The sequence below is a fragment of the Balaenoptera borealis genome (genome assembly GCF_965194805.1).
Source record: "Balaenoptera borealis genome assembly, chromosome: 20".
NCBI lineage: Eukaryota > Metazoa > Chordata > Mammalia > Artiodactyla > Balaenopteridae > Balaenoptera > Balaenoptera borealis.
This window is the reverse complement of record NC_138879.1, coordinates 19,013,394-19,038,947: the sequence shown is the minus strand read 5'-3', so window position 1 is coordinate 19,038,947 and position 25,554 is coordinate 19,013,394. Positions and strand designations below refer to the sequence as shown.

At 57.5% G+C, this 25,554-nt stretch overlaps 2 protein-coding genes across 2 annotated transcripts in view; one reads left to right on the top strand and one right to left on the bottom strand.

Annotated features, from left to right (window-relative positions):
- Positions 1-50: 50 nt before the first annotated feature.
- Positions 51-23,469, bottom strand: THRA (thyroid hormone receptor alpha). Its single transcript, XM_082373520.1, has 9 exons — positions 23,329-23,469; positions 12,522-12,869; positions 9,607-9,674; positions 8,957-9,057; positions 6,902-7,049; positions 6,082-6,287; positions 4,918-5,064; positions 4,128-4,386; positions 51-3,506 (listed from the first exon to the last, which is right to left on the bottom strand). The coding sequence occupies exons 2-9, from the start codon at positions 12,572-12,574 to the stop codon at positions 3,256-3,258; spliced, it is 1,233 nt and encodes a 410-aa protein (XP_082229646.1). The 5' UTR covers positions 12,575-12,869; positions 23,329-23,469; the 3' UTR covers positions 51-3,255.
- The window catches only part of MED24 (mediator complex subunit 24), a 32,089-nt gene continuing 29,526 nt past the window's right edge, over positions 22,992-25,554 (top strand). The window contains exon 1 of the mRNA XM_082373456.1: positions 22,992-23,147. The gene's annotated coding sequence lies outside the window, so the exon portion shown is untranslated. The remainder of the gene's footprint in view (positions 23,148-25,554) is intronic.

The window sequence follows — 25,554 nt, the reverse complement described above, 5'->3', positions numbered from 1 at the left end:
GGAGGATACAGGGAAACAGCACACAAGTCTAAGGGGGGGGTGCCCAAGGGGATTATTTTCATCATATATTTATTACATAAATATATAGTAAAATAGACGAGCAACAATTACCATAAAAATATCTTTCTTTAAAATCCTGACCCAAAACACAACGGGGTGAAAAATCGCACATAACAGACATACTGATTGTCAACGTGGGGCAGGAGTAGGAGCCCCCCAAGTCACCCCTACTGGCCCCACCCCTCCCTGGGGAAGGGACCTACCTCCTTCCCTGTTTCTGGCCACAGCCCCCCTCCCCCCACCCCAGCACCAGCTTCTCATACATTCAGTAGCGCCTGCAAGGAAGTGTCCCCCTCCTCCCACCCAGGAGTTCCCAGGGCAGGAATTACTGTCCCCCTTATGGACGGTGTCTGTGTCACACGCCCTGCCCTCTCCCAGCCCTGTAGACCCGCCACCAGGGGAAGGGGTAGGGGCTCCTCCTCCCCCACCCTCCCCAAGTCTGAGCAGGGAGGAGGCTGGATGAGGTATGTGTGTTATGAGTGATGGGAGGGGGAATACTGAGATGGAGAGGCGGGTGGTGGGGGCGGGGTAGTGGTCATGGCTCTGGCACCCCCTTGTCCTGGCCTGGCACCCTCCTCCTAGTCCCAGCAGCCCCTCCTCCCACCAACACTGCACCTGCTGCCCCACTCTGCCTGCCCTAGTGCCCCGGGCCAATACTAGGGGAGGCACGCTAAGCACCCACATCAAGGCCATCCCCCTCATTAGCACCAATGGCCCCCAGGAGAGGGCCCTGTCCCTCACTTCCAAAGCAGGGACTGGGACAGCTGCCTCTCTAGAGCAGGTGCGTGGCGCTCCTGAGTCCCCCTGGCTCCTCCCCCACCACGTGTACTTGCTCACACATTCACGCAGAGAAACGCACACATACACCCCACGTCACTGAGAGTGGGGGGAGGGGTCGGGGGTTACGGGGAAGAGTGGGGGATCACAGCTCATATGATTGGGGAGGGGGAGGGGGGATTTCCCAAGTGCCTGTAAGAGGCCAAGCCTCTTGAAGGCCTTTTCTCCACCATGGGCATGGCTGAGAATGGGAACGGAGGGGTGGAGGTGGGGATGGAGGGGTGGGGAGACGGCAGACAGGTCAGGAATTCCACTGGGCCCCCAGGGGGTAGGAGGAGGGTACAAGAGGGCTTATCCATGGGACTGGAGTAATACAGGAATCAGTACCCCAGGAGAGAGAGAGGGTAGAGACGGACAAGGACAGCACGGGCAGCCCACGAGCCCAAGGGGGGCGGGGCAGGCACATGCACAGGTGATAGCAGATGCTCTTCTAGGCCCTCCAGCCCTGTCGGAACACCTGAACAGTGGGGGAAGGACATGCCCTGATGGGCAGCATAGCATTGCCTTCCCGTGTGTGTGTGTGTGTGTGTGTGTGTGTGTGTGTGTGTGTGAAGGGGGCTGTGGCAGGCTGAGGGTCAGGGTGGGGTGGCAGGTTCCCCACTGCTTAAGACATTTTTGCCCCAATAGTGCAAAGCGCAGGAAGCCCTGGCACCCCTCCCCCCGCCCCCTGCCCCATTCCCCATGGCTTCCGGGGGCATCTGCGTCCACCCATCCATCCCTGCCGACATGCAGCCCTGAGCCCAGGGCCCTCTGGTCTGCTCTATCCCTCTCCCACCCTCCCCTCCCCCCACCCTCAGAGGGCTACCTCCTCCCTCCCTCTCTCCCCTGCGGAGTGGGCAATAGCCAAAGGGAGGAGGAGGAGGGCAGCTCACCCAAGTGCAGACCAACAGAGCACTCCTCACCAGGAGGGTGGGAGGTGGCTCAAGCCAAAGTCCCTGAATTAGAGAAGAGAAGAGGGGAAAGGGGCTCCAGGGGCGCAGGGGCGGCTGGCCTAAAGAGCTTCAAAGAAAAAAGGAGGCGCACCAGCCGCCCCCTCCCCCAGGGCTTCGACTAAGTGCCATTTATCTAAGCACCCCCATTCCGGTGCCTGCCTGCCCAGAGTCTGGGATAGTGCATCGAGTGGGAGTGGAAAGGAGGAGGGCAGGGGTTAGAGAGAGCCCAGCAGACAGATGGAAACAGGGGCCTAAGGGGGTGGAGGCTCTGGGAGAAGCTCACGCACACCCCCCCCCACCCCCCAGGGCAGCAGCATCTGGATCGTAGCTAATACTGCAGGATGTGAGGAGGGCGGGACCTTGAGCCACAGTTTTTCCTGTGTGGGTGCCACGATGCGGAAGGAGTTGGTGGGGGGGGCACAGGGAGAGGCCCCTGGGGCTGGGCACTTGAAAGGGGAGCTGTGCGGGCAGCAGGGCAGGCTGGTGAGGGGCCAGTTGGCATCCAGCGTGAGAGGTAGATGGAACTCAGCGGGCACGAGTGGCAGAGAGCAGAGGGAGTACTGGCGCGGGGGGTGCCAAAGGGGCACAGAGGGAGGGGCAAGGCAAGGGGGGGTGGCCAGGACCCTGTTGTATTAACTCACAGCTCTGATCGGCAGCCCTACCCCTGGGGACCTGGTGTGGGGGGCAGTTCTCTCTGATTTGGGGGGAGGAGGGGCAGCTCTCAAAGTGCTTGGGGGTGGGGGGGTCCTCCCCTCTGGCCAGCCTCAGTTAATAACTTAATATCATCTCTCTATCAATCGCTCGCTCTCTCTTTTTTCTCTTTTTTTCCTCTGTCTAGTACTTCTTCATTTATCTTCTCTCCATGCCTGGTTTCCAAAGTGCAGTTAGAATGACTGTAATTTTTAACCTCCAGGGGAGGAGCCAAGCCAAGCCTTTCTTTGCACCCAGGCATCTGGGGAAGCAGAGAGGCCCTTAGCCTGGAGGGGGAACCTAGGCCAAGAGACTGGGCGGGGGGCTCTCTCTTGCGTGTGTGTAGGGGGGGTGAGTTGAGGGCATCTTCCCCCATCCCACATTCCTCCATCCCCTACGGTCAAGATGGCTTGTCCCCTCTTAGCTCTCCCTCCCTTCTCCTACCTTCTCGGAGGACGGGGTCCTGGGAACTGCAGGACACGGTCCCCCCCGCCCCCCGACCCCCCCGCCTCCCACACTGTCCTTTTCATAGCAAGTTCATTTGTTTGCCCTGCCCCAGGGCTGGAGGTTCTGAGGAGGGACGGGGCAATGCGGGGGGGTGTGTGGGGAGCTGAATCTATCCGAGGACGAGAGGGAGGAGAGAAGAGGTGTGGGGGTCTCCCTCAGCCCCCAGCTCTGCCCCTTCTCTCCAGGCTCCTCCCCACCAGCTCCGCACACCCTCTGGCCGCCTGAGGCTTTAGACTTCCTGATCCTCAAAGACCTCGAGGAAGAGTGGGGGGAAGAGTTCGGTGGGGCACTCGACTTTCATGTGGAGGAAGCGGCTGGCGTGGCAGGCCCCGATCATGCGGAGGTCAGTCACCTTCATCAGCAGCTTGGGCCAGAAGTGCGGAATGTTGTGTTTGCGGTGGTTGACGTAGTGCTCGAACGCCAGCAGGTACGCCTCCTGACTCTTCTCAATCTTGTCCACACACAGCAGGCCCGAGCGGTCTGGGGGAAGGAGGGGCAGGAGGGTGAGTGGGCGGAGGGGGGCAGAGGCGGAGAGGCTGGGGGAGAGGGAAGAAAAACACGTTCTGGGCAAGTGTAGGGGCAACCGCAGGGCAGAGGGAGGGGACCAGGGGGTGGAGGGGCAGGTAAAGAGGACAGAGGGCAAGAGGTAGGCCTGGAAAGAGAGGAGACCTGGAGACAGGGCAGAACTAATGGGCAGAGAGATGGAGGGGGGAAGAGCAATACAGAGGGCGTTAGGGGCAAGAAAGGGGTACTGAAAACAGAGGCGGGATGGGGGAGAGAAGGTTGATGGGAACAGAGTGGGGGATGGGGAACAAAGGGGTCTGGGGGAGACAGAGAGCAGGTGGGGGCAGACAGAACAAATGAAGCCAGGATAGGAGTAGAGGAGGGACTCGGAGGTAAGAGATGGGCCTGGATATCAGAACGGAGGGGGGATGGGTGACAGAGCAGGGGACCGGGGACAGAGGATGGGCCTGGGGACAGAGAGGCAGCTTTGTGGAGCAGAGAGACCATGGGGTTAAAGAAGGAGCATGACAGGCCCAGGGCCCAGCCAAACTCTGGGCCCCTGGAAGCTCCCGAGCCCTCCCAGCCAGGCCTCGGTACCTGTTGACATTAGCAGCACAGCCTGCAGCAGAGCCACTTCCGTGTCATCCAAGTTAAAGGCAGAGAGTGACTTGCCCAGTTCAAAGATGGCATCGGAGACGACACCCAGGCCGCCATTCTTGAGCTGCTCCCGCTTGACAGCCATCTCCCCGCTCAGTGTCAGGGTGTCGCTCTCGGGGTCATAGCGGACAGCCGCCCGCAGGGACATGATCTCCATGCAGCACCCCTTCAGGAGGATGATCTGGTCTTCGCAAGGCAGCTGCAGAACCACAGGGAAACTCAGCAGGCCCCTCCGCATGAGCATCCCCCGCGGGTGCCCCCTGGGAGCCGCAAGGCCACCACCGGCCAGGAACGTGTGCTCTGAACAGCTCCCTTGCAAGGAGCGATGGATCTGCCCTGTTTCATTAAGCCTCCCAACTATGCCTCTGTGTTAGGTCCCGTCAGTGCCTCCATGCCCACTGCAGATGAGCGAAGGGAGGTATAGGGAGTTAGGCCACGTGGCCAAGGAGAACTTCCAGAGTCAGGATGGCTGCGTAGACTTCGGGGGAGACAGGAAGGGAAGGGCTGGGGAGGCTGGGCCCGTGGAGCCTGTTGGTTCTTTAGGGATCAGCTCACCCTGTGCGTGTGCGTGTGTGCGTGCGTGTGTGTGTGTTGGGTGTGTTGACCTACAAGAATTGCTCCCCATCCAGACAGCTTCAGATGAGCACGAGCTGGGACAGGGTGACCTGGGGAGCAGCCTGAGGTTTCCCTCCAGCGTGGCACCGTGTCTCTCCTCCCATCTGCCACTCACCTCAGAGAACATGGGCAGTTTTTTGGCAAAGTCCACCACACGGGTGATGGCCGGGGTGATGATCTTGGTAAACTCGCTGAAGGCCTCAAGGTCCACCTTGTCTCCGTCCGGCATGGAGACGATGGGTGACTGGCCAATGTCATCCGGCTAGAGGGAGAGATGGGGGTCAGCTGGGGCTGCAGACCCCTTTCAACCTCTCACCGAGGCTCCCTGCCCACCAGGGGGAGCTCCAAGGCAGCTTGGCGAAGCGGGGCCACCAGCACCTGGGGGCAGCTGTGTCCCAACCCAGGGCTAAGGCTTCTCCCATCTTGAGGCAGAGAATACACCAGCGTCAGAGCTCCAAGTTGGCTAATAATCACAAGGATCATAATAGCAGTAGAGGTAATGTCATAACAATAGAAGCTAGATTTATTGAATATTTAACATGTAACTAGGCATTAAGCCATGTGTTTTACACATACTATCTCATTTAATCCTCACCACGACTTATCACCATTAGTTGATGTTATACGTATCATCATTTCACAGATGAGGAAACTGAGACAGACTGCAGCTAAGTAATAAGCCCAAGGTCATGTGACTAGTAAGTGGTAGAAGCAGGATTGGAACCCGGGCAGTCTGATCCCCGACAGTTACAAACACACGTGCTTGGTATCAGAGCCAGTGCTCCTAAGAGCGTACTGTTCCACCCGCTGACACAGTCCACCAGGAGTTTTCTGCCTTCCCCAGCATACACAACCAACTATCCATCTCCTCCCAAGCTGACCATTTACTTGGCACTCAGTTTTGCCGGGGCCTAAAACAAGGCCCAGCACCCAAGAGGTCCCCCAAAATACTGTTACATGACTGCGTCCTCACCCTTCCTCCCAGTCACTGTGGGCAGGAAAAAGAGGAGAGCTCACCTCCGTTCACTGGAAATTCGATGAGGAGGGCAAGGCCCTGCCCTCATGGAGCTCCCAGTCAGATGGAAAAGGCAGGACCCTGATAGCAGCGACACTTACACAGGTGTACGAATCAGCACTGTCGAGTTGCGGAGACTATCAGCCTTGCGTCAGACTAAACTAAGAAGGCTTTCTAGAGGAGGCAGGACTCTGAGTTCACTCTCCTCTCCTGGCTACCTGGCTGCCGCTCCCCCGGGCTCCCCCGGGCTCCCTCTCTCCTTACCAGGAATTTCCGCCTCTGTTTCCAATGGCTGCCCTGGGCATTTGTGCTGCGATGGGCCTCCGTGGCAACGTGGATCAGGTCCCACTCTTCGGGAGTGGGCTCTGGTCGCTGCTGCAGTGATCGGATCATCTCCTCCTTCCGCCGCCGCTCCCGGTTCTGCTCAATCAGCTTGCGTTTGGCCACCCGCTTCGAATCATCTAGAACCACTGTCAACAACAGACAGACACGATGCCCTTTGCATGGCACACTCCATAACCCACTCAGAAACTACTCTTCCCAGTAGGCCAAGAGAGGCTAAGTGACTTCCCAAATCACCTAGCAGTCGGGTGGCACAACCTGGATCATGAATGATCACTGGGACCACATCAACTCCAATTTGGGCTGACCCAGAGGAATACCATGTTCTGATCTAAAGGGTTATGGTGACAGTAGTTACTAGAAGACTGCCATCCAATCCCTAGCTAATGAAAAACGCCCTCTCTCACCCAGAAGTGGGGTGCCTTCTCTAGTAGTCAGAGACACTGTGCTATGGGGGGGGGGGTACTCAGGACTTATTTCGACCCAACAACTCTAAGGCCCTGGAGTGGTGAAAGGCAGGTAGGCACTGAGGCCCATGCCCAGAGCCCAGAGAGGGATCCTGTTTCCTTTTCTTCAGGGATGAGGGCAGCAGGGACCAAGATTCTGAACATTCATTCTGCCACCAGCCTGACCCAGACTGTCTCTCTGCCCTGTGGGTACCTGGAAGGGAGCTGCCATGTCTGAACGCACCCCCCCCCCCCCTCACAGCTGCCTGGCCCGCTTCCCCCACCCATCCCCTTACAGTCCATGGCCATGCCCACAGCGATGCACTTCTTGAAGCGGCACAGCTGGCACTGATTGCGGGTGATCTTGTCAATGACACAACAGCTGTCATATTTGCACGAGTAGGTGGGGTGGAGGTTCTTCTGGATTGTGCGGCGAAAGAAGCCCTGGAGTTGGGGGAGGGCAGGGAGACGGAGCATGTTGTGATCACAATCTTCCCTTCCTGAATCAACCGTGCAGTTCTCTGGGGTGGGGGGAGCGGGCTGGGGAACTATTGAGGGAACCTGGCATCCTCTCGACACAGCAAGCCCCGCATCACTGGGCTCTGCCAGGACTTAGAAATACCCATCCTCAGCTCCCCCAGCTGCCTAGGGGCCGGGGTACATGGGTAGTGGTGGTGGCAGAGTTAAGGATGGTGACCGCAGTTAGGAGATTTGAGCCTGGGATGGTGTGAGGTGCTAAGAGGCCTGAAGGAATAGCCGCTTTGGACACCAATGAATACCTGATTTTCCATCTTGTTAAACGACTCTAAAAACAACACTGGCCCCAAAACCATTCTCATACATGCTGCCTGTTGCCCATGCAGGTAGAATTCATGAAATGGGGGGCGGGGGGTCAAAAAGTCAAGAAAAGGCATTGGGTATGAACTCTACTAGCATGAAAATAATATTTTCAATTTTATATAGAGAGTTTAGTCTTTGCTTTAAAGGAAAAACCTCAAGACTCAAGATGGCAGTAATAATATGAAGAGCTAATGTCTGTTGCATACTTACTATGTGTCGGGCACTTATAAGCCTTTTCTATCCTGTATCATCACATTTAACGCTCATGTCAACCCCATGAGGTAGGAACTGTTATTATCTCCATTTTGCCGACTAAGAAACCGCAGCTTGGAGAGATTAAGCACTTTGCTCAAAGTCATATGGCTAAATGGGCAGCAGAGACTCAGAACTGGACCTGAGGTATAAGACACAAGGTCTGAGCTCTCAGATTTTGGGATGCAATTATAATCACCTTGGGTAGCCATCAAAAATACAGACTCTTGGGCCTCACGCTAGACCTACATCAGGCTCTCTAGGAGTGGGAAGGCATCTCTGTCCTTTCGGGATGCCCCGCTGGGACTCAGATGTCCTTGAGGGTGAGGTTCCTTGTTGTATATTACACCGCTGGCATTGCTTGCAGGAACACTGCTAGGGGACTCTATATCCCTGGTGGTCTTGGTCTGATTGACACCAGGAAAGAGAGGAACTTGAAGCCTTGACATATTCTTAAAGCTTTCTGTTTCTTGAAAGGTCTTACACTGTCAGGAAGTGATGATCCTGGAAAAACCATGTAGGCTGAAATGTCCAAAGTGAGATCTAATTAAGCCTCCCCAAGTCATAGACCCCCTCTGCCCAGGGAGACTCTGCCATCCTCTTCTCTGGGCTCCGCCATGCCCCCCAGCACTGGTTCTCACCCTTTCAGGTGCAGTGGAAGCAATCCAAGGCAGATTCCACCACAAAAGATTCTGATTGAGTAGGGTTGGGATGAGGCCTTGGGATCTGCACTTAACAAGTACTGCAGGTGGTCCAGGAACTACATTTTGAGAAACACTGATGTTGCTTTTAACTGATGTCAGTCTTTCTCTGGTAGGCTGTGAGCAACTTGAGGGAAGGGCATATACTGCACATGTCACACTTAATACATTGAATGGATGGATGAAAGCAGACATTTATTGAGTGCTTCTTTTGTACTTGGCACTGTTTTAAGTACTCTATGTGCATTATCTCATTTTATTCTTCTGGAAACTCTATGAAGTAGGTAGTATGTTTATCCCCATTTTATAGATGAAGAAACTGAGGCTCAGAGAGATTAGGCATCTTACCTATGAGTGGCAGAGCAGGGATTATGCATGAACAAATGAATGAATGAATGAATGAATAAGAGAAGAGAAATGATGATATAACAGGTGGGCTTTAGGTTACATGTTTATAGAGCTGTCTGTTGTGCCAGGTGCTGAGGGACTTAAAGGGAATGTGATGGGGGGGGTGGCGCTCAGGTGGTGGGGGAGGGGCAGGAGCTGGCTGGTCCATACCTTGCAGCCCTCACAAGTGATGCAGCGGTAGTGATAACCGGTTGCCTTGTCCCCACACACGACACACTGCTCGTCTTTGTCCAGGTAACTAGGGATATACCCTGGGAGGGAGGAAGGGAGGCAGGCAGGCAGGCATGGCTTGGGTCCCCAGCAGAGAGGCTCCTACACTTTCTCCATCCCCCAGCTTTTCCTTCCTGGCCCATCCCCTAGCCCAGGCTCCCTGAAGGGTTCTCTGTCTCCAGGTATAATCCTGGAGACACATCAGAGGTCACCTTGTCCATCCCCTTCCCTAAGAATATGGAGAATCCAGTTCTTCTGACTGCCCCATTCAGGGCTTTTCTCTTGCTGCATGCCAGGGGCAGGGGATACGGGAGAAGGAGAAGCAAATGTCAGAGCGGCTCATCTTGGGGACCTCGGGCAAGGGGGCTATGGGGGAAGGGAAGAGGCCCTTCCTGACCTAATCCATCCTCAAAGGCTGGAGCGTACCCCACATCACCCCTCTCACCCCAGACAAGTCCATCCCACGCTCTCCAGGAGGCTCTCCCCATGCGACACAGGAACTGCTGGTATAGGCCCAGGCCCTGGAAGTGCCCTGGCCTGGTTCTGTCGGGTTGAGGGTGGGAAGGAAGGGCACACGCAGCCAGGCTCACCTGACATGCTGGTTTTCAGGGAACATTGGCCGTTCTTTCTTTTTCGCTTTCCATCTGGTGACCTGGCACTGGATGGGGGCAAAGTGGGCCGAATCAGAGAGCAGTCCTTGGGCAGCCCCCCTTCTCATCCAATAGGCTGAAGTCATCCCCCAGGCCTGACTCCCTCCTTCTTGTGTCCTCATCCTACCTCCCACCCCCAGGTCAACTGACAAAACTGAGAAGGGTCTAGCTATCTGGAAGCTTTGGGGCGAGAGATAAAGGGCTTGGCTGGGGCACAAGCATATTCTAGGGCCCCAACATACACACACACACACACACACACACACAAGCACGCTCATAATCTATAAGATAGCCACATATTTAAGCCTTCAGTACATGACACGTATGCAGAAAGAATCTTCAGGACATGCTTAAAGCTATATAACCTTTAGAATACACACAAATATGTGCAACATAAGACCAGCACACACGAACAACTATGCTGCCTTCAGTATAAACCCAAGCACGGTAAATAAGCAGCAGGCTCTACTATCTATATCTATGCAACTTGCAAGGCTTTCTCAAATGTGTTATATGACCTCTAGGATATGCCCACATGTTATACAACCCTCTAGACGGGCACCTAATAATACCATGCCCCTCCCCCAAGTGAACATGTGACTTTATTTCCAGGTCATGCACACATGCTAAATAACCACAGTGGGACTTTCCTGGTGGCGCAGTGGTTAGGAGTCTGCCTGCCAATGCAGGGGACATGGGTTCGAGCCCTGGTCCGGGAAGATCCCACATGCCGTTGAGCAACTAAGCCCGTGCACCACAACTACTGAGCCTGCGCTCTAGAGCCTGCGAGCCACAACTACGGAAGCCCGCGTGCCCGCCACAGCTACTGAGCCCACATGCCGCAACTACTGAAGCCCGCACACTGCAAATACTGAGCCCATGTGCTACAACTACTGAAGCCCGTGCGCCTAGAGCCCGTGCTCTGCAACAAGAGAAGCCACCGCAATGAGAAGTCCACGCACCGCGACGAAGAGTAGCCCCCGCTCGCCACAACTAGAGAAAGCCCACGCACAGCAAAGAAGACCCAACACCAGCCAAAAATTGAAAAATAAAAATAAAAATAAATAACCACAGTGGACCACTAGAACCTAGACCCAAGAATATGAGAAAAGGATGGGACTCCCAGAGCTGCCCAGTCCATGACCTCCCTTTAGCAGAGCAGCAAACCTAGGCCCCACTTGTGCCTGGTGACACTGTGGCTGGAGTCAGAGCCAGGACAAGGACCCTGAGCCCCTCTAAGTAAGGTATTAGCAACCCTCAGCCACTGCACACATATGTTGCCAACCTCTCCACATACATGTTACATAACCTCGGCACACACAGGTTACATAAGCCTTCTACATGCATGCACGGATTGTATAACCTCCCACACCCACCCTGTGCGTGGCATGTTGCAGGGTCCTCCCCCCCCACCCCCACCCGCCTGGGGCCTGATGCGACTCCCAACACACTGACACAGTGACCTTGGCCAGGGTCACAGCCACAGACAACTCTGTGTTCCACACGCCCTGGGGATTACCCCTGTCTGATGTCTACAACAGTTCGAGGGTCGGATCTCCCTCCTGCCTCTGGAGGGGTGGGTGTGGGGGGAACTCCCCGGCCACCTAGGCCCCAGTCGAGCTGGCAGTCTTCAGCAATTAACTAGACTCACAGCCTCTGGGTGCAGTCCCAGGGACAGCCACAAGGTGGCGCAGGGACATGGGGGAGGGGAGGCAGACAGGGGAGGGGCTGCAGTCCTGGGGGACCAGGAACTGGCATTCCCGCCTTTCTCAGAGTTAGCAGCAGACTTTCCCAGACCCACAGAAGTCTGGGCAGGGAAGTACAGAGGCTGTAAGTGAGAGCTACGCAATGACAGGCTAAATCTTTTTCAGAGCCCCCTGGGGTGGGGATTGCGGCGGGGGGGGGGGGATACCCCCATTGCCCTACCCAGCTGCCAGCCCCATCCACTTCCTCTACCCCTCCAGGGACCCAGTCTTGGGCCCCAGGGCTTTGCTGGGCCAGGCCTCCGGCCTCCTGGCTCAGGATCTGGTCTCCTAGGCAACGGCCACACTACTCCCCAGAGCACCCCTCCCCCACCCTCTCCCTGGCCATAGGCACAGGCTGTACCCAGCTCCCAGGGCACCACGCCAACTGAGACTGAGCTCTGTGCCACTTGGAGCCGATGGGAGAGACAGAGACCCTCTGGGCTCCTGAAGCACAATGCAGATCATAGGTAACCCATCCCTCGTTGTGTGTGCAGGGCTGATGCCTCCTCCACGTGGAGCAAAACCTTCGTAGCTGGCATTCACTGTCACTTCCTGGGAGGAGCCCCATGGCAATGCCCGCCCTTGCCCATGAACAAGGAAGAGCTTGTGAGGCTCCCAATAGGTTCCAAATATAAGCGTGAGCTGTGACCAACAGCTACTGGTGCATGTGCCCTGAAATGTCATGTCACATGCACCATGGCTTCTGGACCACACGCTGGTGGTCAGAAGTGAACAAGCTGGTAGGGAGAGGAGGGAAATGGCAAGGCTTGGATTCCACATGCTCAGGTGAGGGTGGCTGAGGGGACACTGGGGGGCATTTGAGACTCCCAGCACTGTCAAGGGAGGGGCCACGTGTCTGCTGCCTGTAATTACTCTGCTCTGCATCACCTCCTGCCTTCAAAATGGGCATCTTTCCATTGAGGTGCCTAATTCCCTGCCGCATGGGAACATGACCTCATCTCCTGGGCAAAGGTAGGCAGCAGGCTTGCTGGCCTCATGCCCATCCCCCCAGAGGTGCTTAAAAGGCCCAAGCTCCACTCTCTCGGGCCCAGCCAGGTGACCCTTCCTGTTGCCTAGGAGTTGGCACGACCTAGTTGCCAGACCCATTACCTGTTCTCCTCTGGGTCTGACCCACACTCCACCTTGCTTGGCTTCTGTTCCATTCACTTTAATTCCATCCAGGATGCCCTCCAGCACGCCAAGAGACTGGGGTGGGCACACTGGCCCCCCCGGCACGCCCACAGGCCGCCCACCCCCCGCCACCCAGGCCCTAGGGCCCAGCACCCATGGTGCCTGTCTCAGCACTTGGCCTTTCACACCATGCCCTGCGCCCCAAGGGGGGCGGGCGGTGAGAGGGGCCAGGGAGTGGCAGGTAGTGGGGTTGGGGGGGAAGCCGGGTCTGTTGGGGGGTCCTGGGCTGGGGGAGTAGCTTCGGAATCTTGTCCTGTCCGGAGGTCCCTGCAGAGAGAGGAAAGAGGCAGGGATAAGGCGGCGCCATGGTGGGGCTAGGTGAATAGGATTCCTTTGGTGCCAACATTTTGGGGCTCATAACGAGGTGGTGGTAGTCATGGAGGGCAGGCACAGGGAGAGGACCAGGACAACCCTTCAGATCAACAGACAGCAGCCAAGACTGGAGATCCACATCCTGATCCCCAGACATGGAAAGGGATGGAGGGAAAGAATGAGGTCATCCATGTACCTCGTCTCAGTCCTCACATTCAATCAAGTGCCTGGCCCTTAATATGCGTCTATTAAACATCAGCTGTTGTTACCACCCCCCAGTTTCCCTAAAACTCATCAGTATTACAGGGCAAGAGGCCACCAGAGATGAGCAGCTTCAGCCCAGGCATGGGGGGTACTGGTGAAGGAAGTGTGGTTTGTGGGGGCAGCATGCAGGGACATGGGTGCCTTCATGGAGAGGGACATTGAAAATAGTAGGGAACCCACCTCCCCGGCTGCTGGCGCACTTATGACTCCCCAGTCCCGGCCCCCCAAGGAGCTTCCCATACAAGGTCCCAAATCACACTTCCCAGTCTGAGGACCAGACTTCCCAGTTGGTTTAGCTGAGCTGCCACCTACCAGGATGGCAAGAGGAGGGGAAAGGAAACTAACCCGCGTTAATGGAATAGAGAATATAGGCCCTCTGGTATCAGAACTTCACAGGTGAGGAAACAAAGCCTCAGAAAGCTTGACCATTCACTTGAGTTGGCACAGCTAGTAAGCAGCCTGCCTCCAATGCTTGCCTTGTCCTGCGACCTGGGGTCCAGGGCAGTGCCAACCTGGGCCAACCATTCCCCCCACGCTGCTCCGCTGACCCCAGACTGCAGACCCGAGGCTCCGTGTCTGCACACACAAGGCAGGTGTGGGCACGTGAGAGGGGACAAAAGGTGCAGCTCTCCGCACACAACCTCCATCGAGTGGCTGCTGCACCAGAGTCCTTGCCCCTGGGCCCCCCGGCCCCACCCCCAGGAACTGATAAGGAGCCAGGGTGGGAGGGGAAAGGAGAGATAAGTCAGGCCATTGGGCAGGGTAGGACAGGGCTGGACCATGGGACACGGCCTCTGCACTCAGGCAAGTCCCCATCCTGGGGAGCAGGGCAGTAGTACAGAAGGGTGGCCTACTCTGCTTTCGATGACCCTGCAGACCAGAACTGGGCACTGGGGGCTGGACAGGAGACATGGGGTGGAGGGGTGCGAGCAGGGAGCCTTAGCCCAGGGAGCCGTCAAGAAAGTAGGTCAAGTTTTTCTTGGCTTGCGGAGAAATTCCTGTTATAAATTTATAATGGCGTAGCCAGCCCTAAGGGGTGGAGATGGGGGGAGAAGGAGTGGGTGGGGATGCCCAGGGCCTGGGCATAGGGGCCTGCTGCGCTCAGCCAGAGCAGTGAGGGGCTGGGGGCCGAGGCAGGCGTGGGCCTTGGGCTGGACAATAGAGGGCTATTTTCTGTGGCCTCTGTTTCCACTTCTATCTGTGCCCAGTGAAGCTTCCTTTGGTCTGTCTGTCTGTCTGCATCTGAATGTCTCTCTCTCTCTCTGGGTCTGGGTGTCTCCCTGTCTCCCCCTCCCCCCAAGACTGTGCCTCGGTGCTTGGCACACCCTGGCTGCGGTGCTGCCCCCGCCCGTCTCCTGCCCACCTGGCATACTGCCACCACTTGTTTACAGAAGCTGGAAAAATCCACTCGCCAGCCTGAGGCCCGAGTGCCCCCGGAGAGGGGAGGAGGCAGGCACAGGAGTGGGCATGCTGAGAGAGGGGCAGCCCTTCGAGCCGGCCCTGGAGGCAGGTGAAGGGAACCGGCCTGTGTGGGAACGGGTATCAGCGGCTATGGGCCAGACAAGGCAGGGAGCACCGGGGGCATGCGCAGCTCCTGCCCCAGGCCATAGCTCTGGAGGACCCCTCCCCCCGACTTCTGCCACTGCCAGTTGCTACAGGGCACACCTGGGGCAGTGCCAACCTAAGCCACCATGTTTATTTTCCCTTCCCCCGACCCAGACTGGCCTTAACTCCAAATGTGGCTGGGCACTGCCAAGGGCTTGCACGTGCCTGCTGCGGGGGGTGGAGGGAGGAGGCCCCCACTCTGCCCCACCTCTATGCTGAGCCGAACGGTGCCTGATGCCGCCCAGGCTCCACTGAGCCCCTGGTAGTGGGCAGAGGAGCAAGGTCCTGCCCCTCACTGCTTAGGGCACCCTTGCCTGGCACCTAGCAAGAGGTTGGAACCCCTGGGGAGTCCTTGTCATCTCTCTGGGGACATACCTGGGCCTCTGAGGCGACAGAGCAGGCAGAGGGCCCAGCATGAGGGGAGGCACATAGCACATGAGCCTGGGTTAGCTGTGGGCAGAAAAAAGTCAGTAGGGCAGGGGGGCGGGGCAGAGATACCCATGCTGAAGGGCAGCCTCTCTCCCCTCCTCCCGGAGTCCTGCTCAATTCCCCCAGTGCCTGCCTGGCACATCCCCTGCAGAGGAAGAGGCTCAGTATCCCCCCAAGAGGCAGAGGGCTGGAGCTATGGGGCTCTGAGACCAGGCTGGACAGCCGGCAGGCAAGGCCCACCTGTTGGCTGGCCTGGCCACCCACTCCCTCTTTGTCAGATAAGAGATGCCTGGTGGCAGTGTGGGCAAGGTGCCCGTGGAGGGGGAAGCATTTCATTAAGCTTAAGTGCTTCTGCAATGGGGGGACTGAGACAAGAGGCCAATGCGGCATCCATGGGCACCATGCCATGTTCCCGCTGCTGGACTGTCCCACTCCGCAGTCCTGTGGACCCAAGGGACTCCCCGGAAGGACTCCTAGGGCTGCCAGAGGGGACCCTCTGCCCCAGAATCCAGCCCCAAATTCTGTGCCCACCACTCTCCTGAGTGTCTGCTCTTGGCTTTGGCCCCACCTGTCAGGGCCCGTGAACTTTGTCCTTAATGCTCTAAGGAAAGCCCAGCCCTCCTCCTTGCCAACCACAGAGGGAAAGACTCACATATAGAGAGGGGGGCTGAGAAAATGGGAGAAAGAGAAGAAGCAGAGGGGTGAAAGGGACGATGGGGGAAGAGGGGAAGAAGGATGGGGAGGGGCAAGAACAAAGAGATGGGCAGGGGTGGGGGTAGAGGCAGGGATGACAACGAAGTCAAGGGAGAGGAAGAAAGGCAGCAAGGAGATGGGAGTGGAGAGAGAAGGGTGAGGGAGAGAGGAGGACAGAGGAGGGAAGGAGAGACAAAGGCAGAAAGGTAACAAAGAAAGATGGGTGGGGGGGTGCTTCATGCCCCGCCTAAGTCCCACCTCATGGAGGCTGGGGGGAGGGGAGAAGAGAAATGGTTTCCACGGTGACAGCTGGTTCTTGGTGGCCTGGCATGTGGGCTATTAATAGTACTGTGGGGAGATTCACACCTCCCTCTCCCCTTCCCCTTTGCCTGCTGCTAGGGTGGGGGGAGGTATTTCTCCCCCACTCCCAATTATCTGGCACTGATGCCCTGACTCCACACCATGGGGGCCCAGAAGGGTGGCCAGGTGGCCACTGTAGCCCAAACACACACACACACACACACACACACACACACGCGCGGGCATGCACAGGCAAACACAGGCATCTGTGTGCAGACACTGCTGCCTGTGCCAGCGTGGGCTCCCATGGACAGCCACAAACACCAACAGCCCCGGGAGTCTGGAGATGGTGGAGGCTGCGGCATGAACACAGGCACCCAGGTTGAGGGGCAGATGCCTCTCAGGGCTGGGACCTCTTCCTCCTCTCCCAGATCCCCCCCCCCCCACCCCGTTCTATTCTCAGGTATGGACTGAAGGGGACTGCCCCACCCAACTCCCTGTTATCCTAGTGCCAGGAGAGAGAGGAGGAGTGAAGGCGGGAAGGGAGGTACTATTTGGCAGGTGTGACATGGCAGAGGAGTACACAGACACAGGCACCAGCTTGGCAAGCGCGGCGGGGTGGGGTGGGGGGGGCGGGGCGTGGGTGGGCAGGGGGCAAGGCAGCACTCTTTGGTGGGCTCTCGCGGGGCCCGCATGAGATGGGATTCTGGCGCTTAAGGGCAGTGACCCTTAAGTCTGATCTCCTAGCCACTGTGGGGCCTTGGAGGCTAGAGAATGGGAGATGGGGTTGGGGGATATAATATAAGGGGGAGATAGGTTACTTAAACAAAAGGATCCTCCCCTCCAAAAGAATATAACAGGAAATTCCCCCCTGCAGGTCACAGACAGAAAGACATAAACAGTAGCCTTGACTTGGGCCAGATGCCCAGTATTAACATCAAAGACTGTGCTTCCCGCCCAACCCCACCATAACCTCACCCACCTGCTGCTCTCCTGTCCCTCCTCCCACCCCAGGCCAGCTCCAGTCAGGCATTAAGGTGGGCACCCAAGTCTAGGGCTCACCTCCATCCCCCCCACGCCTACTGACGATGGTTGTACCCACATCCATGCTCAAGAGCTCAGCCCCTTCCCTGTCAACCCACAGAACTTCGTGCCCCCTGCCCCAGTTCCCCCCAGATATGGAGGGGGAGATCCAAATAGCCAAGAAGGCAGAGTTAGGAGCACCCCCAAGCTGGACGTACTCTCCCTGCCCTCCCCCCAGCAGCCAGCGGGTAACCGGAGCTGGGAGGTGGGGCAGCTGAAGGCTGGAGGCATGAATGTCACAGGGCCAAGGCGATCACTGCAGATGGCATCAGGGGCACAGGGCTTGGGGTCCCCCCTTCCCCACTCCCCTCTTCCCAGGAGGAGGCTGCAGAGAGGAGTCTGCAAGCCCTGGGGAGCACGCCCAGGAGGGAAGGGAATGGTGGAGGGGAAAAGAAAAGCAGGGATGTTCTCCCAGGCACCCCAGAGAGGCGGGAGATAGCCCCCACCCAAGCAGAACTGGCCGAGGTGGGGAGGCGGGGGAGAGGGACGAAGAGAGAAGGGGGGAGAGAGAAGCCGGGAGAGGGAGGGAGGGAATGGGGAGAGAGAGAGGGAGGAGGAGGGGGGGAGAGAGCGAGAGATTGAAAATTGTGTGTGTGTGTGTGTCTGTGTGTGTGTGTATGTGTGTGAGTGAGAGAGAGAGAGAGAGAGAGAGAGTGAGTGAGAGAGTGAGAGAGAGAGAGGGAGAGAGGGAGGGAGAGAGAGGAGCGCATACGAGTGAGCAAGGGAGAGAGAGCAGGCGAGAGCGAGCAAGTAAATGCAGCTGAGTCTCCCGCACACACACGGACACGTGCAGACACATACACTCACCCCGCATGCGCAGAGCCTCGGGCTCCGGGTACCCCATTCCAGCAGATATTCAGAGCCCTCCCCAGCCCACACATGCACAAAACACGCATACATGGATTGCACGCACAACACACCCACTCACTGATGTGTACAAAGACGCTGATAGCCACCAAAGCCTCAGGTCCCGGTCCCCTTCCCTTGCCCACGCCCCACGCGCCTGGGTAAAAGAGAAAATGAAACAGGCAGCTAAGGCTCTAGGAGCCAAGAGCTCATCTCTTCCTTACAAGAGGAAGAGAGGAGGAAGAAGAGGGCTGGGGGCTGGGTCCAATCCCACTGCTCTTTGCCACTGCTGGAGGTGTGGCTGTGCCTTTGGCCCTAACCTTTAACCCCAGTCCCCAGTGCTGGGTGCCCACCTCCAAAGCAGGGGACCAAGGATAGCATTTTCTGGGCACCAGTAAGTTCCATCTTGCTCCCCTTGTCTACCCAGAGAACTTCTGACCCCTCCCTCTGGACCACCTCACACAATGGCATGCAAGCGGGAGGTCCCCTTTGGTGCCCCAGCCTTGGCCTGCCAGGGAGGAAGGCAGGCAACACCATATGCCTGAAAACCACATGCTCCCCTCCCTCCACCAGCCCCAGATGCCTCTGTGAGAGACTGAGAACTGTCTCTGGTTCCAAGCAGCGCGTGTATCCGCACCCTGGAGCGTTCCAGGCCTTGGGAAGAGAGGAGAATCCACAGGCGTTGCTTGCCGTGCCAGGATGCAATACCGACTGACCACAGGTGTCATCCCACATTATGTTACTTACCCTCACTCTGAGTGAGGTGGGCACCATTGCCTCCAGATTATGAAAACCTAGGCCCAGAGTCAGCAACTGGCAAATGGTGAAAACCCAGCCTCCAACTCCCAGCCAGTGCTCTTCCCACCATGGTCACGCTTGCCTCCCTCCCCAAGAGGCACAAAAGTCCCCCAAGCACCTTTACAGCCATGAGAACCAGGGTTGAGATTAGCCCCCTACCCCAGAGGCTCCCCACTGGCCCACCACAAGGCATATCCCCACCACTGTCCTGGGGGAGCTGCATAAAAGGGATTTGGGGGAGAGAGGAGTCTTATCACCAGATGCACAGAGGAAAGGTGGCAACCCAGGACAGACCCTGGATCTTGAGGTGCCACGCCTAACACCCTCCTTATTCACTGCCACCGTCCTCCACACTAATGCCCCCTCCATGCAGGGGTGGGGAATCTGTCAGCCAGGGCTGGGTCCTGGTTGATTGATCAATGGTAGGTAGCTGAGATGCTGGGTCCCCAGGAGAGAGGAAGGGTGCCGTACTCTACTCATAAGAAAGGAGCGGGGTTGTGGAGAGAGCCTGCTTTCCTGGTTTTTTCTCTCCCCCGTTCCCAGTGCTCTCAGACTTGTCCTAACCAGAGATGCAGTGATGCCCAAATATTCATGCATTTGCCCCTAACTGGGGAGGTGTGTCCCAGGCTGAGATGTCAAGAGCTCCTTTTAAGAAGCAGCTAAAAGGTGAGGATCAGAGGAGGGCAAGGCAGAGGGGCTCCAGGCTGCATAAACTCACGGGGGAGAGAGAGGGGACATGGAGGATGAGGAGGCTGGAGATTAGGGACCCACTATCCCTACCACCCCCCCATCCCCATCCCATCCCTGTGATGTCTAGGAGATCCAATTCTCCACCAAGCTTCTCCAGGAAGTGACCTACAGACTTCCTCGTTGTAACAGCTAATACATACAGTGCTTGTTATGCACCAGGCACTTTTTAAAGCATTTTGTATATTCTGACTCCTCTAATCCTCAAAAAGCTGAATGAGGTAGGTATTATCATCCTCAATTCACAGACAAGGCAAGGGAGAGGTTAAATCGCTTGCCCAGGATTATACAATCCACAAGTGGCAGAGCTGGGATTCAAATCCAGGCAATCTAGCTCCAAAAAAAAAAAAAAAAATATATATATATATATATATATATCTATATATCCCTGCTTTTAACCATTACAGCATATCACCTGCTAGAGGAACAACATCTTGTTCTTTCATCCAGCTACATGTTCCCTGTGACCCAGCCTCAGTTTCCCTTTCAGTAGCAGCCATGGATTCTCTATGGTAGAATCCCTACCAGTGCCTCCTCATCCATGGTCTAGGCCACAGCTAGAGGGGAGCATGGTCAGAAATGGTAGATGCCCCCTGCTCAAACTCCCTCTCTGGAAGACTTGCCCATTCTGCCACTCTGGGCTGGAGGGCCAGCCCATGGGAGAGGGCCTCACACAGCCCCACACAAAGTCTGGGCAGCTGTACCCTCAGAACCAGGCTCTGAGGCTGGACAAAGCAGACACAGCTGTTGGGCATCTCTGAGGTGGGTCTCAGCTGCCAGGGGTGTGGAGAAAGGCCATTGTGAGTCCTGCCAAAGACCCAGCTCAGCCAGGTCCTGCCAACTCCTGCCACTGCCCCTGGGGGGCGATTATTTTCCAGCGGGTCAGTGTGGAGGGAGCCCCCTCACCGGCCTGTTTGGGAGCTAGCTAGCCATGGCCTGCACACCCAGGCCTTCCACCCAGCTGGTGTCCCCTGGCTGAGCCTGCCAGCCTGAGAGGTCAGCATGGGCAGTGGCCGACCCCCTTTCCTTCTCCCCCCCCCACTCCCAGCCCCCCAAACTCGCTGGCCGCAGCTGCAGTACTGAGGAAGCGCAGGATGTCCTGAGCAGCCAGCTGAGCCCCCTGCCCCCAACCCCAACCTCCCGCTGACCCCAGAGGCAGGGCAGGCGGGCCGAGGGGCGGGGTTTGAGTATTAACAACTGGAGAAGAATGAAGAACATCACCACCAGTTCCCAGCTCTGAGAAAGGAGGCTGTGGCAGAAACGGAGACCAGAACAGGGGTCGACGGGGGCAGGGACAGGTGAGAGTTACAGACTAGCAGAGAAACGAGGAGGGAGGAGACACAGCGGAGACAGAGCATTGGAGCGAAATTCCAAGTCAAAAATACACATCACTCACCCAGACACTCACCAGCATACTGCCTCCTACGGGAGACTTCCAAGTTTAGACAGGAGGGCAGAGGTGGGAAAAGGGGCCAGACTCACGGTGGGAGGCAGGAACTCAGCTGGGGGCCCGTGAGCACCCCCAGGAATGGCTCAGACAAACAACCCCAGCAGGGGCAGCTAGGTTCCTTATTTGCTTTTGGGGTAGGGATAGAGGCTGCTTCCTAGGAGCCAGGTCTCCCCAAGACCCCCCTCCCCCCAGCAGCCAGGATCATCCCAGCTCCTGAAGTCACTGAACACTGCTTCAGGTCCATGACTCGGCCCTCTAGAACTCCCCTACCCACTACTCTCTTTGCTCTAATTTCTCTGTCCCTCAAAAAAAAAAGAACCTCAAAAAAGAAGACAGGAGGAAGCTTGAGGGGAAAAGTCTATGACTGTATGTGCATCTAGGGGTGTGCCTGACTGCACAACTACACTGTGTGCATCCAGAGTTGTAGACCTGTGACTGTGTGGTCCTGAGCCTTGTAAATGCCTTCTGCACCTGAGTCCCTGGGACTGTGTGCAAATGAGTGTACCTGTGTCCGGAGTTCCCACAGTCAATCAATTAACAAATATTTACAGAGCACTTCCTATGCTAGGCTCTGGGTGGGATCCAGAGCAATTCCAGAGATTCTCCCAGGTCTCAAGGAGCTCACCATCTGGGGGGGGGGGGCGGGGACGACAAGCGAAAGAGACGGAAAATGTTATCGTGAATGCATGCCTTACACCATTATGGGAGCAGGGGTTTTGTGGTATACAGAACCTCAGAGAGCCACCGTAAGAGTCCAGGAAAATACTTGTTGCTAAGCAGTGTATCCGTGTGTTGATGTGTAACTGCATTTGCGTTTGACTGAGTGACAGCGACTGTTACGGCAAGGAGATGATGCCTGTGTGACTGGGCTCATGCGAGCACGTGTGTGCCTGTGAGTGACAGGGTCTTTTGTAATGTGCGGCTGTGTGCAATTGCTCTGTGTTCATGCAAGCGTGCGATAGTGACTTTCTGTGTGGGTGACAGCGACTCCTCCTTGTTGTGTGTGACAGCATCTCCGTGTGACCCTGTGCATGGGTATGTGCATGGGTTGGTCTCCCTACTCTTGGTCTCCCGTGGGTGTGTCCCACCCCTCTGAGCTCCCCTGTGCAGCGGCAGCCAGCCTCTTCCCTTGTCCCCATGTGGGTGTGTCCAGCAGCTCCTGTCCTTGAATCCGCCTGGGTGTCCCTGGGTGTGCATGTGGCCGTCTATGTGAGCATATCTGTGTGTCTGCATGTCACGTTTGCTTCCCCCCTCATCTTGGACAACAGCCCCCTTCATCCCTTCCCCCTCCTGGGGCCAGAGCCAGCACTGAGAGGTGGGCTCCCATCTCACTGACTTTCCTTCTGCGACCTCCACCCCTGGAAACGCGTGGTTCTCTCCACTGCCCCTATCATCCCCCACCCCGCAGGCTTTTCCTTCACACTGGACTAGGGAGGGCCCCAGGCAGAGAAGGGGCACCAGAGACACGTTGCAAGGGGAGGGAAACGGGTGGCACACACAACACGGGTCCATTCCTCCCTCTCTTCCCTAACCACCCTAGCTTGCAACTCCCCTAATCACCTAGGAACCCTCAGATACACCCCCCGCCCCGCACACCCCCCCCCCCAACCAGCCGCGTTTTTGCAATTAAGAGTGTTGCAACCAGAGAGCCATGTTCAATTGGGGAGGCGGGTGAAGGGGGGGGGGACTTCCTCCTCCCGGGGCCAGTGCAAGCCCACCCCCCACCCCACTCCTACCGCCCTCCGCAGCTGGAGGCAGCTTTGCAAAGGCCACTCGGCCTCGGCCTGGGAGGCTAGGGGTGGGAGCTGGGGGGGCAGGCCTCCGGCGCACCGTAAACAAACCGCGGCGCGGCGGGCGGGGGAGCTCCGGCGGCCGGCAGCGGGGCCGGGCCCGGGAATGCGCAGCGGACGGGCCGGACAGAGGCCGGGCGGGCCCTCGAGGGGGAGGCCCGGACGCCATCTCCGCCGGCGAACCCCGGGGCCCACCGACCTCCCAGCAACGCCTCTCTTCCCCAGGGCGTAAGTTGCAAACTCCCGGCCAGTGACAGGGTCACCGGGGCGTCCGGGAAAGCTGAGCCTGGCAGCGGGTACCCCTCGGGCGCCCCAGCCCGCCTGGGAGCTGGCCAGAGAGCCCCGCGGCTTTGCATAATCAATCGCGAGGCATTTGCATATTAATGCCCCCTCGCTCCCTCCCCCTTACCTCGGCGTGGCGCGCTGGACCGGGCTGGGCAGCGACGCGGGGGTCTCAGCGCCCCGTGCCGGGGGCGTCCATGGGGGGCCGGTGGGGCCCGGGCCGCCCGCCTCCTGCGCCCGGGTGTGAGTGCGAGTGAGCGCGGGGGGGCGGGGGGCGAGTGTGGCGGCCCCGCGGCTCCTCCGGCAGAGGCGGCGGCCGCTCTTGGCTCCTCCCTCCCCCGCCCCACTCTGGCTGGGGCTCGGGCTCTGCGCGCCCGGCCGGCTCTCGGCTGCTCCCTGCAGGCCGCCTAGCCGCCGCCGCCGCCGGCCCCCGCCTCCCGCCCCCCGCCCCCCGCCCCCCGCCCCCCGCCGCGCCCCGGGACCCCGGCCAGCCGCCCGGCCGCCCCTCGGCCGCCTCTGCCCCCGCCCCGCCCGCACTTGCCCGCCCCACTCCAGGCGTCTCCGGCGGGAGTGGTACTTGGTGACATATTTTGGAAGAGATGTCATTTAGAAAATAGCCTTCCCTTGCTGGAAGAATTGCAGGGTTGGGGGAGATGCACCACGGGGATGGAGAAGGGCTTATCGGCGAGCCGCCTGCACCTTAGAAGTCGGGGGGAAAGTCTAAATACCAAACCCCAGGAGGTTTAGAGTTTGTTTTGAGTTCGGGTCCCTTCTCTGCCAGTAACTCACTGTGTGACCTTGAACAAATCACCACCGCTCTAGGTGGCAGAGCTTGCTCAACCTTAAAATTCGAGGATTGTGCACGGTTACCCCTGAGGTCCTTTTAACTTCAATCATCCTATGTTTTTAACCCTTTTGGAGGTATGCTTCCCCATTACCTCCCTTGCAGGTTCATTTCTAACATCATTACCTGATCCACTGCCTCCTCTTTCAAATGTCACCCTCCTCCAGTATAGGCTTTTTCTATTCACTGTCACCAGTCATTTCCTTAACAATCTGGTCCTCTTGCTGAGCTGGGGAGGGGGTAAGGCTTGCCCTACCCCGTCAACTCTCAGCTTCACAGAGGTGGGTTTTCCTCCCATGTTTGCCCCCCCCAACCCAATCCAAATGTACAGGGCCAGTCTAAGGAGGAGGGTGGGCTGTATAAAAATGGATCCCCTTCCCCAAAGGAGAGGTCTCCATCATGCCAGCCTCACCCCTCATGCACACACACACACACACACACACACACACACACACGTGCATTCATGGACATAAAACCAACCCAGTGACGCCAGATCCTTTCATTTCAGGATCTCCCAGCGCCAGGCAGAGCCCTCATTACCCCAGCACCCCCCCTGACCCCGCCGGTTCACCTGCTGTCATTAGCTCAGTTTTTACCAGCGGGGGCCATAGCCTTCCCACGGCTCCCAGGGCGGGGCCCTGTCTCCATGGTCTGCTCTTGGAGAGGTGTGTGTGTGTGTGTGTGTGTGTGTGTGTGTGTGTGTGTGTGTGTGTTAAGGGGAGCTGTTCTATCAGTCGCCCAGTTTGTACTGAATCACTTGTCAAATGTGGGGTTCTGAACAACAGCCTATCTGAATTGGGCTGCCCTCGCTCTTGTTAGTCTCAGCCACCTGCATCCTCAGCTCTGTTGGAGCCACTTCTTTTAGGGGATATTGGGGTTTGCAATGCATGGGGGAGGGGAGGGTGACTCTCTTGGGACCCCCTGGAATCAAGGGGATGACAAAGGCAGTTGGGATGAAACGCATGGGATGAAGAGCGGAGTGGTGGTGATGAGGGGTTTGCAGTGGGGGAAGGGAGCCTGCAGTGGGGAATTGGGGCTGCAGCGTGCAGTGTCAGCATGCAGTAAATGAACCTGTGGGTCCAGCCTGGGCTCACGGTGGACATGCAATAGCTGCAGTGTGGGGCAGGAAGCTGATCACGCAGGGTCAGGGCAGCATGCAGGGGGAGGTGCAGTGATGGTGGCTGTCTGCCAATCAATGCCACCTCCTCAGTGATCGGGTTTGGCTGATTGGGGGGGGGGCGCGGGGCAGGGCTGCGGTGTGCAGTGCTTAGGGTGCAGGCTGTACCATGTATGGAAATTGTCCCTTGGGATTGGGCTGCCCAAGGAGTTAGGAGAGAATCTCAGTGCATAAGATACATTTATGAGATGAGGTGCATGTATCCTCTGCATCCATCAGCCAGAACCAGGAGGCAGTGGAGAGGTCTAGCAGCAATCTGGATTAGGTAGGGCAGGGTGATGGAGTCCAGAGCAAGAAGGTGAAAGTGCTATGGTTTTTGTCTCCCCTCCATT

Bases quoted from the DNA above. Each gene is read 5' to 3' on its own strand.
- THRA (XM_082373520.1), bottom strand. From the start codon at position 12,574: ATGGAACAGAAGCCAAGCAAGGTGGAGTGTGGGTCAGACCCAGAGGAG. The intron at 9,675-12,521 runs GTAATGGGTCTG...GCCCCCATCCAG, and splicing joins TCAGACCCAGAGGAGAACAG to TGCCAGGTCACCAGATGGAA. The intron at 6,288-6,901 runs GTAAGGGGATGG...TGTTGTTGACAG, and splicing joins TGTGGGCATGGCCATGGACT to TGGTTCTAGATGATTCGAAG.